This window comes from Haplochromis burtoni, unplaced genomic scaffold, assembly GCF_018398535.1.
Source record: "Haplochromis burtoni strain Fernald_Lab_line unplaced genomic scaffold, NCSU_Asbu1 Contig_431, whole genome shotgun sequence".
In the NCBI taxonomy this organism is placed as follows: Eukaryota; Metazoa; Chordata; class Actinopteri; order Cichliformes; family Cichlidae; genus Haplochromis; species Haplochromis burtoni.
Window position 1 is genome coordinate 306,102 of NW_024582792.1, and position 19,253 is coordinate 325,354.

Here is a 19,253-nt window from a genome sequence, read left to right on the forward strand (position 1 = left end):
AAGATGCCATCGTGTAGCAAACATAAACTAAACCCAAACGTTAATTTCAGGATAAGACAAAAGAGAGAGCTTTCCTTGAAAACTTGGGTGAAGACCTGAAGAACAATACAGGTGTCCTTTTACCGGATGTGGTACGTAGTTAAAAACGTTAACTTGTAAATGCTACACAACAAATAGGATGTAACGTGATGCACAGAAAACCCGGCAGTTATTTTTTATCTAACACAATTTTCTCCGTTCTTGACATCTTTGCAGACAGTTGCAAACTGCTTTTCTACATCTATGGTACTGAAAAGCAAACAGAGTCATAGCTTTATATTTCCAGTTTATTCATTTCATTTGCTTGTTTATTTGTTCATTACAATAACTCAAGTCTTCTGTAGATGGTTTTAGGTGTTGGAACACTTACCAGCACAAGCAAGGTGAGCAGTGAAGGAGACGGGGAGACTGGTAGTGTTATTCTTGGCCTCTCAGAGCAGCTCGTTGTTGCAATGACTCCGTCGACTGAGACGAAAATAAAAAAGGAAGTGCACACTTCAACAGTGGGTAAGACCAAGCTCAACTTTACGCTAATAGGTCAAATTTGAGTTCTTAGTAAATACAAACATAATGAATGCATATCTGTGTTCAAGATTTGAGTCTTCTGGCCATTGGTTCATTGAGCCATGATAGCAAGAGTTCATCCCTCTCTGCCAAGGAATATGAAATGAAAATCAACTTGGAGGATCTAGCTAGGGCCAACAATGGTAAGAGCTTTTTTTAAAAAAAATGTTGACTGACACAGGTGCATCAAGATGAATGTGGTTGTTGTTGTTGGGTTTTTTTGTGATGTGACCACTTCCAGGTTCTATATCAGCCGCCTTTCTGACGCTAGATGGGATGGAGAGCATTCTCAGTCATCAATACTTCAAAACCAAGAATGTGACAGAGATGTACTCAGATGTTTTAACTGCCATAATACCAGGAATAAACACCACCAACCTGACAGAGCCTGTCAACTTTACAATTCAACACAAGGTGTAGCATCAAGATTGTACATATAGAGTGTTGTGAAAGTGTTTGCCCTCTTCCTGTTTCCTGGATTTTTAGTATGTTTGTCACTTAAATGTTTCAGATCATCAAACAAATATAAATAATAGACAAAGATAATGCAAGTAAACTCAAAATGCAGTGTCTAAGTGTAGGTATTTGTCATTAAGGAAAAAAAAAAGTAATTGCCCCCTAACCCTAATAACTGGCTGGGTCACCCTTAACAGCAACAACTGTAGTCAAGTGTTGCAATACGTGGCAATGAGTCTTTTACAGCTCCGTGGAGGAATTTTGGCCCACTCGTCTTTGCAGAATTGTTTTCATTCAGCCACATTGGAGGGTTTTTGATCGACAGCGTCTCAATCAGATTAAGGTCAGGAATTGGACTTGGCCACTCCAAAGTCTTAATTTAGTTTTTCTTAAGCTGGAGGTAGACTTGCTGATGTGTTTTGGATAATTTTGAATCATCATCAGCGTGCCTCAGAGTGAGGTCTTGAACAGATGGACGATATTCTCCTTCAGGATATTTTGGTAAACAGCAGAATTCATGGTTTTTCAGATCCTAAGGCACCACAACAACCCCAGATGTAATGGAACTCAAATTTCATTAGTACACATTATTTTTATTTTCTAAAAAGTCTTCAAGATCATCAAAATGGGCTTTTGGCAAAGGTGAGATGAGTCTTTTGGTCAGAACTGTTTTATTTCTTGAACTCTTCTGTGGATGACTTTTTTGCCGAGTCTCTTTCTTATTCTTGAAGCATGAACTCTGACCTTAACTGAGACATGAAGCTTGCAGTTCTTTAATGTTGTTCTGGGTTCTTTTGTGACGTCCTGGATGAGTTGTGAATGTGCTCTTGGAGTAATTTTGGTAGCCCAGTCACTCCAGGAGGAAGCCAGGAAGCTTTCCAGACTCATAGCTATCAGTGACTTTGTTTCTCCGTTGTTTCTTTAGATCTTGGTATGATGTCTTTCTCTCTTTGTCCAATATTAACATTTGTGTTTAATATGCAAGACACCAGGAAATCAGGAAGGGGGCAAACACTTTTCACACCACTGCATGTATTGAAAAAGAATCAGACTTTTTATTCTTGCCTTTGCTTATTTTTATTTTTATTTTTAGGAAGTACCAGATAATGGAATGGTCACTTGTGTGTACTGGGAAGCCGGAGAAGCCGAAGGTGGACAAAATGGAGAGACGATGCGTTGGTCAGAAGAGGGTTGCTGGGTTGCATACTCTCACAAAAACTACACTGTTTGTAGCTGCTCACACCTTTCTACCTTTGCTCTCATAATGCAGATTGGGGAGGTATGTCAGTTACATGTTGGTAAGGTTGAAGTCTTATTACTTACAGGACTTAACATACTTGTACATTTTTCAGATTTGATTAAAACTCCACAATTTGACAAATGGAAACATGCAGTGTATATAAGCGGTTAAATCCCTTTTTACATTTTAAGTGGAAGAAATTTTTTTTTGTAATCAGTCAAAATTTCTGTAGAACTTTAATTCAGTATTCTGTCAAACTGCTTTGTCAACAAGTATAGTACACTTTACATACCCAGTTTTAGACAGTTTATCCCACACTTCTTGGCATATGCAGAATTAGAAAGAGACACAACATTTCACTAGCAGGGACCACTCCCTTGGTAACGATGGGCAATGAGGGATGAAGGAGTGTGATTAGTGCTGCGGTTTGGGGAAGGCCTTGAAGGGGTCTGGCAATGGCTCTCGGGCCGGGCAGAACCCCCTGTACTAACGAGAAATAAAGGGAGGAAAGGAAGAGAGGAGAGGACAGGAGAAGAGAGGAAAGAAAAAAGGGGGGGGGGGGCATGAAAATGAGAACAGCAGGAATTGGAGAAGGGGGGCTTATAGCCTGAGGCCAGGGGGGGCGCTCCTGAAATTCAGATGATATCTAAACAAAAATTGCTCTTAAAAAATCTCCTGGATCTTAGACATTTGTCAGCTTTAAAGCATTTCAATAAGCCAATAAGTCAAGCACAGTTATAGCCAAATTTACATCCATTTTCATCAGTATCCATGTATCTCATTTTCAGCCTGTGCCACAGAATGACTTCTTAGAGTGGCTGAACCGGATATGTGTGATTATTGGACTATTCTTCTTGGCTTTGGCCATCTTCACCTTCCTTCTGTGCAGCTGGAATCCCAAAATTAACAACACAGCCCGTCTCCACCTCTGCCTCAACCTGTTTTTTTCACAACTACTCTTGTTGTGGAATGACAAATACACTGATAATAAGGTACAATGTGGCTAAACTCCAAGAATTAGCAAAAGATTATCTATTGTGTTCCAATTGTCCATAAAGCTTAAACATATTTATCTGTCTCTACAGCTGGCCTGCACTGTCATGGCAGGGCTTCTCCACTTCTTTATTGTTGCCAGTTTTGTGTGGATGTTGCTGGAGGCACTACAGCTCCACTTGTTGGTATGGAAGCTCTCCCAGGTGAAAGTCATTCAAAGAGATGGCCTCCCCAGGCCTCTTCTCTATCTGATTGGCTATGGTGTTCCATTTGTGATTGTCGGTGTTTCGGCACTGATGTATTCTGGTGGATATGGACGTACTGAGGCTAATGTGTAAGTCAGACACAGTGCAATGCACCGATTTATGCATTAAATCCTTTTATTACTAAATGTACAAGACTGGATAATGATCTCTGATGTGCGTTTGAATTGCAGATGCTGGCTGTCAGAAAAACGAAACTTCAAATGGGCTTTAACAGGGCCAGTGATAGCGATCCTTGCTGTGTGTCTATTTTTGTGTTAGAACTGTATTACACATTACATTTTTTTCTTATAATGATAATTTGTCTCAAAATTAAATTATAAATCTGATTATTTTATCAGATGAATTGCTACCTGTTTGGTGCAACTTTATGGAGTCTGCGGCCCACCTTGGCTAACATAAAAAGTGATATCTCTCAGTCCAAAGATACAAAGTAAGTGTGAGGTTTATTTAAAAAACAAGTTCAAATTCTGAGTAATCATTATGATTTTTGTGCAGCTTTTAAAAAAAAATGTCACTCAGTAGAGACTCCAGACTAAGTGCGATTTCCATTCTGATTCTGATTATTTGCTAAATGACAACACAGATTTTTCCCTATTTCAACTACAGTTGACATTATATAGAAAGAAAAATCAACTTTTTTCAATGCAAAATATTATTTGCATAATAAAAAATAAATAAATAAATAAATGAACTTTTGCTCCAAACTCAGTAAGTTACAGGATTTTCTCTTTCAAGCATGCTAATAATTGAATAGAAATTAGCTGTTGTATACCCACCTTTATATCAGACACTTGCATCATTTTCCCGTATACTTATGAATTCCCCACATGAGAGGACATCAACCCTTTTCCCTTTTTTCTCACCTGTCTGTAATTTTCCTTTCACAGCTCTTGCCTGACTCTCTTACTTGTGGTTGGTTCTGAGCTCTGAATAGTTTAGCTTGACTCACTTTTCATTTGTTGGCTAATTTTTAAAAAGTACAGAATTAAGTGTTTGATCAGGTTCGTCATAACAAACATTTTCTGTGGTCGTTTACTTTGGCGAACTTTGTGTCTTCACTCGTGGTGGGGAGTTTCCATGCTGACAACTTGTTGGCATGCGCCTGTGAGTGTGCGCACAACTATTTGCATGCGTTTCCATGTGCAAGTAAATCATTTTTTATTTGTGCACTGTGAGTGTTTAGAAGTAGTAGTTTGTAACAATTTGCTCATGAAATGTATGCGCAAGACGCCGACCAGCCAGTCCCCCTTCTGGACCAGAGAAGACTGGAAATCGGGAAATACCTTTCCCTTGCCAGACAATCAGTTCATCTCTAGAGACTAAACAAGTCTTCCTGTTTGACTATAAGTGCAGTTACAGTAGAGAAATGAATTTATTTAGCATACTGACTTTTTTATTTAACATCCTGCTCCAATGTTTTGTAAAGAACTGTAAAAACCTTCTGTTGTTCTGTTTGCAGGTTGATTTTGTTCAAGATACTGGCCCAGTTTGTTATACTTGGCTGTACCTGGATTCTTGGCCTGTACCAGACGAACCTGTTCTTTCAGGTTGCTTTTATAGTTCTGAACTCCCAGCAGGGTACTTTTCTCTACATTGTCCACTGTGTCCTCAACAAGGAGGTAGACTCGTTATACCAGTGTTTCTTAACATTTTTCTTACATACTGTATGTCAAACTTTTTATAATTCATTCTTTATATTATTCCTGAGTTCAATTCCACCATCAGGCCGGGGTCTTTCTGTGTGGAGTTTGCATGTTCTCCCCCTGTTTGTGTGGGTTCTCTCCGGGTACTCCGGCTTCCTCCCACCATCCAAAGACATGCACTTAGTGGGAATAGGTTAATTGAGTAATCTAAATTGCCCATAGGTGTGAATGCGGGAGTGAATGTGAGTGTGAATGGTTGTTTGTCCCTGTGTGTTGGCCCTGCGACAGCCTGCAACCTGTCCAGGGTGTACCCCGCCTTGCGCCCTATGACAGCTGGGATAGGCTCCAGCGCCCCCCGCGACCCTGAAAAGGATAAGAGGAAGCGAATAGATGTATTCTTTATAAGAGAAAAAAAAATTAAGTTAAAATGTAGTTAAATAAAAGCTAATCTCTGCCCCACTAGCAATGGCTCTGTGGCTTTATGGATCTATCTATAGGGAATGCACCACATTAAACACCTGTTTAATAATGACCAGCTCTGTGATTTAACATCATCTCTAGTTAAAGCATATTGGTAGTATTTTTTATGAGTTTTATAGTGAGAGTTATTTCATTTATTTTTCAAAATGTGCATTTATTTCATATTCTAGATCAGAGATGAGTATGTCAAATGGCTGACCTGTTCTTTTAACAAGACCAGAGAAGGCGGCTCAGTGGTAAGTTTCGCATAGCAGTCACTTGACCAATAAGACTTTTTAAATTTAAAAGCTAACCTGTGTTGTAAATGTGACCGCATAAAGCGTTGCTTTGCTTGTAATAAATTTAAACCTTTTGTAGCAATTTTTTTAGTTTTTCTAAAGTATCTGCACTACTTTTTGACAGAAAAATGCACCATCAGTGTCCGAGGACTTGGACATCCCTCAAGAGCACAGAGGGTGATGTTGATAAATAAGTGAAGGAAAAGATGGAAATGGAAGATTTATATACTTTTCTGCTGGCAACTGTTTACTTTCTTGTCAAATATTTGAATTTGTACTGTGAATCAACCTTATAAGTTCTTTCTGTCATGAAAAATTAGTGCATTTTATGTAATACTTGTTTAAACTTATTTAGAAAGTGTTTTAAACTACTACTTGCTGATTAAATGTCCCAAGTGTTTCTCTCAAATGTTCAACTTTACTTTGAAAAGGTTATGGCCAGATATAGGTGCGCCCAAATCATACATCAGATCTTGGGTTTCACAACCAGTTATTAGGGCTAGAGGACAATAACTTTTTCCACACAGGGTCAGGAGGGTTTGGACAGCATTTTTTCTTTAATAAATCTAGTTGTTAAGCAAACATTTGCTTACTTAAGTTTTAGTTTTGCTTATTTAAAGTTGCTTAATGATGATTGATCAGCAATTGACCAATGATTGATTCAGTGGTTGGAGTCAACTATTGTACAAGTGGCTTGTAATGCCCAGTTTTACAAGACACAGTAAACTGCTGTTAATGCTTTAAAGTGGTTGGTTGTGGGATTTACATACTGCTTAATTTGACTCAATAAAGTCGCCTGACACCCAAAGTTCTGTTTTTTTGTCACTGTTTAAACAACTTTAAAGTAAATACATTATTTACTTTAATTTAGAATTTAGGAGGAACAAAGTTGGTCATTAATTATCAATGTCCCATAAAAAGGTTTACTCATGGGTGCCTTTTTGGCATGAGGAAAGGAAGGAGTCTTGCCCTTTTTACAGGCCTGAAATACAGCCCCCCTGAAGCACAGTATGGCTACATTTTTCATGCAGGTGCCATGATTACTGCAGCTTGATGAGAGCAGACAGTAGGGCACCGGTGGAGGGCAGCCTGAAGGAGGAGTAGTTGGTAATGTAAAGCAAATGCAGGCACTGATCGTGTACATATGAATTAGCATACACAAAACACTGAAACGGTTCATTTCGAAGTAGGAGTGAGCTCTGATGCAGGTTTTGACTGAAAGCTTGAAATGTTTTTTTTGTGTGAAAGGACAAATATTCAATAGATCAGAAGTACGAGATGGCCTACAGAAAAAAAAGTAGGACAAGCAGGACAGCCCCTATTTTTTTAATTTCACAAATAAAATAGCTATTTGATCAATTTTGAAGTGTGCTTTAAAAGTCCTTAGTCTCTAAATTGATTTGGTACAGATTTTACAGGATTCGTTTTGGGAATTTTAAGTATAACTGTGTTCATTGTCTTTGAGATCTGAGAAAGGAACTAAAGAAAAGAATAAATGCTTCACAAACCTGAAAACACTTTTTCACAAACATGAAAAAGACAACATAAAAATCCTGCAGTCAACAGTGTATGTTTCTTTCCTAGGTCCTTAACATAGTCTACACAAGTTGGTGAATTTGCATTGGTTTTTGCATTCACATAATGCTTTTAAAAGCAATATTTGGGTGTTGCTCATGTTTTACAATGTGAACATTCAGAACAGATCTGGAGACTTGACTTGTCACTATGGACTGTGTCTTGTCACTTTTTCTGGGTAAGTGAATTTGACAGAGAAAATAATTTTAAAGGTATTAAATTGATGTCAGTGCTAATTTTAATGAGAAAACTAGATTATTAAGATGGAACAAATTTTTAGTTTAGATTCTGGATTCAAAGACACATATTTCTAATCAAATAATGGTAAATTATAAACAGTTACTATGACTTTAGGTAGCATTTCACAAAGATATGTGTAAATTTCAGTCAATGTTTACAATACTTTAATCGCAAAAGTTTTAGTTTTTGGTTTTAGCTGTTGAAAAATCACCTTTTAAAGCAATGAAAACTAGTTCATTCACCAGTATTTTTCCCTTTGGTAGGTTTGTTTATCATACCTGTCTCTTGTGATTTTCCTCCTGGTATGTAAGATTTTCTGCTACAGCAAATACTAAAAAACCCACAGCAAATCCTCCAAAAACGTGTAAAACAACTACTATGATTCCAATGCTTGCTTGTTATTTGCAGGTTCTTGTGATGGATACATTGAGATAAATGAACCATGGCGGAACCGAGCCTTTGCATCTACCCCTTTTACTGGTTATTCCCAAAATGATGCAGATTTTCTTGGCAAATGGTTGCGCTTTACGGGGATCGGTGGAGACACAGTTATTACATCCTGTCTAACAGTCCAAACTGGTGCTACACTTGTCCCCATTTTTATACCATTTCCCTTACCAACTAATTTGTCTCTGTATCCGACAAATGGGACTGCAAAAGGGTGTAATGAAAAGAGTTTTTTAGTGAGTGTGGCCCTCTGTCCAGGAGAATTCTATGTGTATAAACCAGAGGATCCCCTCCCAGCTCCCGACATGGTATATGTAACTTGTGAGTAGAGACATTTTTTGTGTGTATAATTTTAATTTGAAGTTTTATTGGTTTAAAGAATTGTGTGAAATGTACATGATGTGTTTAAATTTGTATTTTACAGGCAACATCTTACAAGCAAACGTTACTTACAAAATACACAAAATACGAAATAAAAGTTTTGAAACATCAATTCTCATTTGGACAATTAAGAAACATTTTCAAACTTTATGTAACGCCAGAACTGTCATTAGTGATATTTGATAGGAAAATAATGCAACATGTCTTTATAATAATAATAATAATAATAATAATAATAATAATAATAATAATAATAATAATAATAATAATATAAGCCCAAAATGCATCTGAAAATCATTAACATAATAATATTTTGATAGTGACCTGGTGTGTTAAAAAGAAAAGATTTTCTTCAGTTAGTAATCAAGTAATGTAGTACATTACTACTAAGAAAAGTATCATCTAATATAATAGGGTTTTTTTTTGAGTAACAGTAACAGTCACCTTACTGAGCTCAAAAATCATACAACAATTGTATTAAAACGTTACAGCCTCTCCACGAGCACACTGGCAAAGTTTACAGTAAATGACTGAGACTATGTTTTGTTTATGTGTTGCACATTCAATGTAAAATGTGTAGACACATAAAACCTTTATGCTATACTAGATAATGTAAATATGAGCTGAATCATTCAAGACATGCTCAAGATTCTTTGAAACTATCTTTGAAATGTGAAACCTATGTGAACTTATGTTATATGAAATGTAGTATTTTTTGTTGGAGAAGAATTTAAATAGTAAATTAATCAGTTAATTACTTTGTGAAGATGTTTTAATTTAATATAAAATATTGTAACAACAAATTTTCTATACTTAAACTAATAGAAATGTCTTGCTGTTTTTATTTCAAAAAACAAACAAACTGTAACACGTCCTCTGGAGGAAGCTGACACTGATAACTGAGACATGTTCTGGTAGAATGACATTGAATTTGCATTATTTTCTGTGCGTGCCAAACACAGTTTAAAAGACATTATAGGATTATGTGTAAAAGTGCAAATTTCAAAGTCAGAAATGATCTTGCAAATTTGCAAACTTCATGTGTCATAATAAACTGCGCCTTTTTCTGGGTAAGAAAACTGTATTCTTTCAAATGATGTGAGACTACTTCCAAATTTATCACCTGAAGATATCAAACTAGCTCATGTGGACTTCTTTCATTTAATGTAAGTGCTGTTGATTTTAATTTGAAAATTAAGTTATTTAAATAGAAAATTGTAATTTTAGATAGACAGTGAAAATCACATTTCAAAAAATATGTTTATTATTGATTATATTATTATGATTTCATTATTTTAGTAATTAATTATATACGGAAAAAAGTTCAATATGATATTATTGACTTTAAATAAAATATTTCTGTAGTGCTTTGATAGGTCTACTTGTTTTTCCCAGTCAGCTCTTAACCTGAGTATGTAAAAAATATGTTTTTAACTGATGATTTAAATTACAAAAAAAATGCTGTTGAAACCAGCAAAAAGTCAATGCCTCCTAAATGTAATAACTGGTTTTGCCCCCTTTGGCAGCAAGAACTGCAAGTTTTAATTCAGCTACACTGTAGATGGTTTTCAGCTAAAACCTGTTTAGGTCACCAAAGCATCTCAGTCTGATTCTGGACTTTGATTCGCCCACTCCATTGGTTTTGGTATGTTTTGAGCCATTCAGAGGTGATTTTGGTGGTGTTTTTTGGATTATTGTCCTGCTGCAACTCAAGTGAGCAAAGCAGCCCCGGACCACCACACTACCACCACCGTATTTGACTCAAACTAGGATCACATTTTCTGAATTCTGTGTTAGTTTTACACTAGAATAAGCCTCAAACCTTACAAAACATTCAACATTTGTCTCATCAGTCAACAGAATATTTCCTCAAAGACTTCGAGGGTTAATCAAAAATGTTTTTAACAAATGTAAGACGAGCCTTTCTGCTTTGCTCAGCAGTGGTTTTCTCCTTGAAACTCTCACATTTTTGCTCAGTCTCTTTCTTATTGTTGGATCATGACTGGGACCTTAACTGAAATTAAGTGTGTAGTGCAGGTCTTTAGATGTTGTTGTGTTTTCACTTGTGAACCCCACGATGAGCTGTTGATGCTCTCTTGGAGTAATTTTGGCACCCTGGATTTTTCCAGGGAAGGTTTCTAGATAATGGCTGTCACTTAAGTTCCAAAGTCTTAGAAATGTCTTTGTAAACCTTTCCAGGCTGATACATGTCAATTACATTGTTTCTTAGCTGCATGATGTGTAGCTTTTAGCGAGTTTTTAGCCTATTTCACTTTGTAAGACAAGTGATTTTATGGTTCAAGAGTTTTGGCAGTAATTGGATCCGGGCATGGCTAATAGAACTGAACTTAGCTTTTACAAAAGATCCGGTTAACTGTTAATACCTGTGAATTCATGACTTAATAAAGGGAGGAAATGCTTCAAATAGGGCCAGGTAGGTTTGGATTACTTTTTTCTCTTAATAAATTAACTGATCATTTCAGAATTTTATATTTTATTAATCTGTGTTAAAATAAGTTTTTACTTTTATTAACTTGTTTGATGATCCAAAAACATTTAAGCATTTTCAAAGACTGATTCAATTACTTATTATCTTTGTCTTGTGAGTTTATGCCTTGTGTTGATGAATTTCTTCACTCACAAAAAATATTTTGTGATGGATACAATCTAAAAGAGTCTGGGAGTAAACTACATTGACAAAGTAATATGCATCTTTCCACTGAGATGCAGTTACACAATATTTATTTTTTTAAACAAATATAATACTGAAATAACAATAAAAAAACAAACAAGTTAGACAGAATAGAACACAAAAATCAAATATTAGATTAAAACAAATGTATTCTTTGATGTAGGTGTTTGTATTGGTGCTGTGTGGGAAAAAAAACATAATTTGCATTCTTAAAAAGATGCCTTCACTAAACTTCATTTGATTAGGCCGCAGTATTTTGAAAATTAGTAAAGATGTGAAACAACTTGCCAGCTATGAACTGTTTTGTGCTTCGCACAAGCAAGTAACATGTCTGTTACTATATCATACTCATTAATTTTTATGAGCAATGCATGCTGCATTCATGAATTTTTTCTTAATATAAATAACATATATAATATTATTATTTATCCTAATATATAAAATAAACAATACATTATTTATTGGGAATATTATGTTATTCATAATATGAACATGTACCATGATTTTATATCTATTTAGATCATAGTAAGTGTACTGCAACGTCTTGTGGACCATTGGGTAATTGCACAGCAGATGGGGGATGCATTTGCAATGATGGATATGAAATGCCTCCAGACTACCTGCCTACTTCAACATCATATGGCTGCATTGGTAAGAAATTATAGTACATTAAAAACAAGATGTTATTTTCAAAACAGCAATATTTATATTTTTTTATATTACGATCAATATGAAAATACATAATTTTCAAGATCGTTACAGAAATCTAGACCTATAATGTTTACACCAGTAATTGTAAAAGCTGTTATTTATAAACAGACACTCAGAAGCAAGTGCATCATGTGGACTAATATGTTTTTAAAGTTTGCAATTTGCTGATTGTATATCATCTTACCAGATATCAATGAGTGCACAAGGACTAAAGGAATTTGTGGTCATAATACCAACTGTTACAATACAGTTGGGTCATACAGTTGTAACTGTTGGGAAGGATTTCAACTACCAAAGCCAATACCAAAACTTAAACTGACCCCTGGCTGTGAAGGTACAAATAAAACAAACAAACAAACAAACAAACAAAAAAACAAACACAGAAATAATCCTGTTTAGTTTGTTTTATATTCACTTTTTAATTGTTCTTTGTGTAGATATTGATGAATGTCTTAGTGGTGTCTGTGGGCCATACGGGACCTGCTACAACACCATAGGAAGTTTTGTGTGCAACTGCTCTAAAGGATTTAGGGCTGATTATAGTATGTCCCCTGTTTGCCAAGGTCTGTATTGCACGTTACAATATTCTATCAAGTGAACTTCATTGGACTGTTCATATTACTGTTAATTACTGAGTGTGACTACAGAATATTTGTATGCATAGTATATTAAGAGTTGTATGAGTTTTTGTGAAAGGGTGGTTTGTACTTTTACAACTTTAAAATGCAGTGTGATAAGAATCAACAAATAATTAACTAACTAGCTGTAACTTTCTAACTTCAGATGTTGATGAGTGTTACAACTCAACGATATGTGGTCCATATTCTATCTGCCAAAACCTGCCTGGAAATTACTCCTGTAGCTGTAAGGTGGGTTTTGAACCAATGGATAAAACTAAGCAACCCAATGAGACCAACGTCTGTATTGGTATGTGAAAATAGATTTATTTATATTTGAAGTCACTTGTGTTTGCTTTCTCTCTCTGTCTCTGTGTTTCCCTGCTATTTCAAAAGTATTTATGTGACCACTACAATGTCACAAGATTGTTATGCTGAGTAAAGAAAGGCCTAGGCTGACAAAATACATTAAATCACAGGGTCATTGCTGTTTTAGTGTCAGAAGGATGAATTAATGATGAATTATCAGTGTTCAATGAAGCACTGGCAATGTCATGGCTTGGCTAAAATCATACAGACTTTTGTTTTAAAAGGAAAAGTGAAACACATTGTCACAAAATGTGGAAACTATGCAAAGATTAAATTTAATCTATTATCGGTGGATAAAACATGAAAACATACTATCATACAGATATCATACAGATTTGGCATTGCTAGCACAATTTAGCTGCACAACCTGTACTCGTTAGATTTTAAACTAACAGAGTAGACTCTTTTTCATTATTACCTAATCGGACAGACTAGCCAAGATTCCTCCAAATATGCGTTTATTGTTGTCATAGAAACGCGCCCAGGCATCCGCTGATGTAATTCTTGTTTCTCAGAAAATAATATATGGTTTCTTTTGTTGATAACATATTTTTTTTAATTCATGTACTTCAACAGATATTAATGAGTGTATCCTACCAGTGTGTAGTACATGTATAGACATCTGCGGACCAGATTGTAACTGCTCAAATGCAATTGGATCTTACTTGTGCACCTGTATCCCTGGTTATCGGATTAACAACCCAGACTTTATAGCCAGCTATGATAACCCATGCAGAGGTTTGTGCTCTTGTTTGGTGTTTTGACATATAGCAGCTCAAATATGATTAAATGCAGCAGTTTGTGTGTGTGTGTGTGTGTGTGTGTGTGTGTGCTCTCTATACTGCAGATATTGACGAATGCACTGAGACACCCGGTATATGTGGTAAAATGACTGTGTGCACTAATGTACCGGGTACCTTTTACTGTTCCTGCCCCGATGGATTGTTCCCCACAACTGGAATCGTTGCCTGGATATTGAATGTCACATATTGTCAAAGTGAGTCAGTTTCAACCATAATTTTGAATTGTTTTAAGGTTATTTATTTGGTTTGAGGGACCATTTGATGTTCACATTTTTAATTTACTGACAGGCGTTGAAGATGCTCTAAATAAAGTTCCAGTCAAAGAGGTGAGACCCATCGAAATATTTACCTTTTAAAGGTGCCTTATTTTTTTGTCACCAATGCATAACAATGTTTAAACCAATGTTTAGCTCCATTCAAACAAAGCAACAGGAAATTAAACCATGACAATTACCAGACAGTGCTTTGTAATACATGAATACTAATACTGCACATTCAATGCAGGGTCTGACAAAAGAAATATCGTTCATCAGCAATATGCAAGATGACCTGAAAAACAATACAGGTGCCTTCATACCAGAAGCGGTATGTAGTTCAAAAGTGATGCTTGTAAGCCAGAGTGTGCTTTGTTATATATTCAGATATTTGTAACTAAAAATAATATGTTATGTGATGTACTAAGTAAACCACAGTACATTTTATCTAACGCCTTTCTCTCTTTTCTTCATAATGTGTTTGCAGACGGTAGCCAACAGCTTTGCTGCATCTATGGTACTTAATGTCCAGCCAAAGAAAACCTACCATATTCCATGTCTGTATTTACATTTATGTGTTTCACTGATTAAAATGATTTACATTTTTGCAGGCCGTGTCCGGTGTTGGACCACGAGCCACACAAAGCAAGGTGAGTAGTGAAGGAGATCGGGAGACGGGCAACGCAATTCTTGACCTTTCAGAGTATATCGTTGTTGCAATGACTCCACATACCGAAAACCAAACCAAAAAGGAAGTGCACTCTTCGACAGTGGGTAAGTTAAATTCTAACATTTTGTAGCTTGACTATATTTAAAATTACTGTTGGTATGAATTGACTGATTGTTATCTATTTGTAAGATCTGAGCCTGCTGGCCATTGGTCCAGGAAGTAAGGATAACTGGAATACCTCCCTCTCTGCTAATGGAAATACCATGGACTTCAACTTGCAGGCTATAGCTCGTGCTAACAATGGTGAGAGAGTATTTTAAAAATTAAATATATTGACAAATCTAAACTGTTTTTATTTAATGAATGGTTTTCAATTTCTTTTGTGATGCGAAAACTCCCAGGATCTGCAACAGCTGCTTTTATGACACTGAATGGGATGGAGAGTCTTCTCAGTCATCAGTATTTCCAAACAGAGAAAAAGACAGATATGTGTTCGGATGTTATCACAGCCATAATACCAGTTAATAACACTAACCTCACAGAGCCTGTCAACTTTACTATCTACCATAGGAAGGTACAGCTGCAGAATCTCAACTCTACATCTATTAATGCAGAGGGATAGAGACTTTTAATGTTTCTTCTTTGCTTTTTCAGGAAGTACCAGAAACAGGAACAGTCAGTTGTGTTTACTGGAAAACCACAGAAACTGTAGAAGGAAAGTCTATGAGCTGGTCAGAGGAAGGCTGCTGGGTTGCATTCTCTAATGAAAACTATACAATCTGCAGCTGTTCTCACCTTTCTACATTCGCCCTGATCATGCAGATTGGGGAGGTATATATTTTTTTCTTCTTCTTTTTTGATGAACTTATTATTAATTTGATTTTGAGTGGTGGATGCACAGACTTTGTCTTTTCTTCACTTCATTGTGTTGTAGAAGTAATTTAATTTGATAAAATAACTCTTTTTTTCTATTAGCAAACACTGAGTGACTCAGAATGGCAATACGTAGGGAAAAATTCTTGTAAACCCAAAAACTGTTATAAAAATTTTAGAAATTGAATACCTTTGAATACGGTACTTTGTGGAAACTCTCTTGGCCACAAACAATCTCCTTAGCTAGTGTATAAAAACTTGGTACAGGTTGATTTAGCCAGTTTATAACATTCTTTCCAGAAGTAATTGTGGTCTAGTAAATCGATGTGTCTGGGAGCTAAAGGGTTGTCAGCGGTTTGTCCCAAAGCCAACTGTGAAGGGACCTGAATAGTTACTTGCATACTAAGAAAAATATGCAGTAAGGTCATTTTAATCACAATCTTCATATGTCTCATTTTCAGCCTACACCATCAAATCCTTTTTTAGAGTGGCTGAACCGGATATGTGTGATTATTGGACTATTCTTCTTGGCTTTGGCCATCTTCACCTTCCTTCTGTGCAGCTGGAATCCCAAAATTAACAACACAGCCCGTCTCCACCTCTGCCTCAACCTGTTTTTTTCACAACTACTCTTGTTGTGGAATGACAAATACACTGATAATAAGGTACAATGTGGCTAAACTCCAAGAATTATCAAAAGATTATCTATTGTGTTCCAATTGTCCATAAAGCTTAAATGTATTTATCTGTCTCTACAGCTGGCCTGCACTGTCATGGCAGGGCTTCTCCACTTCTTAATTGTTGCCAGTTTTGTGTGGATGTTGCTGGAGGCACTACAGCTCCACTTGTTGGTACGGAAGCTCTCCCAGGTGCAAGTCATCCGACGAGATGGCCTCCCCAGGCCAATTCTCTACCTTGTTGGCTATGGTGTTCCATTTGTAATAGTGGGTGTTTCTGCACTAATTTACTCTGATGGATATGGTGTTACCTCCTCAAATGTGTGCGTAACACATAATTATTATCACATTTTCCCATGTGATCAATGTTTTTCTAGAACAGGTTTGCTTGATTCATTATTTATTTACTTGTTTACATGATTCTTTTGCAGATGCTTTCTCTCTACAAAGCGGAATTTCAACTGGGCTTTAACGGGACCTATTATTGCTGTCCTAGCAGTGAGTACATTGAGTATTTGCAGCTGCGTATTGAGTGTTTAACATCATCATGTGTATATAACTACATGACTGTAGTTAGCTGTCATGTTAGGCCTTGGACATTTAACTTCTGTTGGACAAATAGTTTGTATTTGGCCCATGAAATGTAGGATTGGGTATAGGATTATATTTAAAGCACTGCCGTGCCAAGTTGGACTGACAACTAATTGTAATGGAACTGAAGCAATAATCTATAATTAAAAGTCTGTGTTATCTGGTCTGTGGCAGGCTTCTTTTTACTTTGTACACCTAGCAAATATTGCTGTTTGTTTATTTTTCAAAGATCAACTGGTTATTGTTCCTTGCTACTCTCTGGAGTCTGAGACCCACTTTGGCCAACATGAAGAGTGATGTTTCTCAATCCAAAGACACCAGGTTTGAATATACATGTACTGTTTTCACTGAGGTGACAATGAAAGTGGCACCTGCATGTAAGTGCTAATGCACAATTTGTGACTTACGTACATGTCTTTATAGTGGAACTCATTGTAATGTTAAGGTGAAGGATGGCTTTGGATAAATGAGCTGAAATAAGATGAAACACAGAAAATAAGGACATGTTTTCTGTGTATGAATGTAAACACAAATAATGGTAAAAAAATATATTGTGCTCTTTGTTTTTCAGGTTGATTATTTTCAAAATCGTGGCACAGTTTGTCATACTGGGCTGTACATGGATTCTGGGCCTGTACCAGTCAAACCTTTTCTTCCAGGTCCTCTTCATCATCCTCAACTCCCAGCAGGGCACATTCCTGTACATCGTACACTGTCTGCTAAACAAGGAGGTAGACCTTAGCTTGAGCTATGCTCTTATTACATTTTGCTCTTTCACAACCTCTCATTTAAATGTTCACACTAGGCCAATAGTAACACAATGAAGGGAGCATAAAGTAAGTTTGTGGTTATTCGCTAAAAAAAATGATCTGCTGGTTTCTCCTTTACTGTGTTTTACAAATTTTAAGAAGTACAATGTTCACAGTGTAACAATGATTATGGTTGTAAAGCTTTACATGGACTCTTCAGTATGGAGATAAACTATTATACTGTACTGAAACTGTCTTTACCAGGTGCGAGAGGAATACATTAAATGGCTGACATGCTCTATTGGAAAAGAGGCAGCTGAGGTAAGTCTTGTGAAAAACATCGAGTCCTGTCACTTTTAATCTCAGTCAGATCAGCTCTTAGCCCAGCTGTTTCTAACAAATGAATGTATTTCAGGAAAAAGATGTGGGTTCGGTCACCGAAGATTTCGACAAGCCTGAGAACCAAAACAATGAAGGGAAGAAGGACCACTGATCCAATGAAGTGAGCAACGCTAAAACAGACAACGCTATATGTATCGAGTTATTATCCGTGCTTTTTCTTAATTCCATTTTATTGTGTCTAGAAAGTTAACGGTAGCATAGCATATTAGCTTATTAGCTTAGCATATTGATCTGTATCATTGTGTCTTTTAGGGCCCTAGCTTGCTATTTTAACTGCTAAAGAAAAATCTATTTTTAATTAAACCTGAATGCAGTGACTGCTAAAGTAATGCTCTTTCACAAGCAATTATTTCTAGGTGTGTTTAAGTTTTATTAGTTGTATGTTACTGTACTAGCTGTGCTATATTACAACAGTACATGTCATGTTAACATCATCAGTTAGGCCTGTTATTATTATTATGCTGTATAAATTTGAAATGTAGCTAACGTAGCGGTAGAATACCATAAGTCTGACAGCCATACTGATTTTCTCACTCACTGACTAAACAGACCATCTCTGTACCTAATTTGCTTGGGTCTGGGAGCTTTCGCAAACATCTTGCTACTCACACCCTCAGAGAGTCAGGCTTGAAAAAACAAAACCTCCTACAAATAAAAACATGTGCTTCTCAGTTTATTCTTTCTTGTGTTATTTGCATTTTATTTACGTGGCATATGAGACACTTTGACGTAGCTTAAACTTTACAAGACAAATTCGAGGGATGTACAAAGCCAAGTATACTTTGTGATTTACATCAGCATTTAGCTTGCACACTATTTCAGAAAAATCACTCACAGGACAGAAACAAACTATTAAACTTGAATTAAGAAATTAAAAAAAAAAGAAATAAAAGGAGTGCAGGGATAAATCGTGTTTAATATGGTTTGCTGTAATGTCTGTCATTTATCAGAACATGCATGTAACCCTGAAAGAAAGTAACTTTTACTACCCTTCAGTTTCCTTAGGATAGATAAGGTATCACATCCTTGGTTCATCATTAGTGCTTCCTTTCTTTAGGGAGAATAACCATTAATTTGTAACATTAGGGCCATGTTACCCAGATCGTCAGTTATTTATTTGGGATTCACATTTATTGTAGATGATTGCATTTGTTGCTGTTTGCCTCTTATCATAATTGGGAAAAAATTAAGTGCTGATGATATTCCTTGCATTGGAGATTTACAACAACATACCTTACTTTTT

At 36.2% G+C, this 19,253-nt stretch overlaps 2 protein-coding genes across 2 annotated transcripts; both read left to right on the plus strand.

The window, feature by feature from the left end:
- Positions 1-383: 383 nt before the first annotated feature.
- Positions 384-6,210, plus strand: LOC102301801 (adhesion G protein-coupled receptor E1). Its single transcript, XM_042213286.1, has 11 exons — positions 384-546; positions 633-746; positions 845-1,017; positions 2,153-2,338; positions 3,088-3,291; positions 3,385-3,626; positions 3,729-3,795; positions 3,897-3,988; positions 5,018-5,177; positions 5,852-5,917; positions 6,084-6,210. Exons 1-11 carry the CDS (start codon positions 384-386, stop codon positions 6,138-6,140), a joined length of 1,524 nt encoding a protein of 507 aa, XP_042069220.1. The 3' UTR covers positions 6,141-6,210.
- Positions 6,211-7,612: 1,402 nt separating this feature from the next.
- LOC102299771 (adhesion G protein-coupled receptor E1) lies at positions 7,613-18,686 on the plus strand. Its single transcript, XM_005946466.3, has 23 exons — positions 7,613-7,712; positions 8,038-8,076; positions 8,183-8,542; positions 11,814-11,945; positions 12,193-12,339; positions 12,443-12,568; positions 12,789-12,932; positions 13,568-13,729; positions 13,839-13,988; positions 14,083-14,120; positions 14,299-14,379; positions 14,536-14,565; positions 14,660-14,822; positions 14,908-15,021; positions 15,120-15,292; positions 15,373-15,549; positions 16,053-16,256; positions 16,350-16,591; positions 16,700-16,766; positions 17,089-17,180; positions 17,431-17,590; positions 17,873-17,929; positions 18,024-18,686. The coding sequence occupies exons 1-23, from the start codon at positions 7,685-7,687 to the stop codon at positions 18,099-18,101; spliced, it is 2,964 nt and encodes a 987-aa protein (XP_005946528.1). The 5' UTR covers positions 7,613-7,684; the 3' UTR covers positions 18,102-18,686.
- Positions 18,687-19,253: the final 567 nt, after the last annotated feature.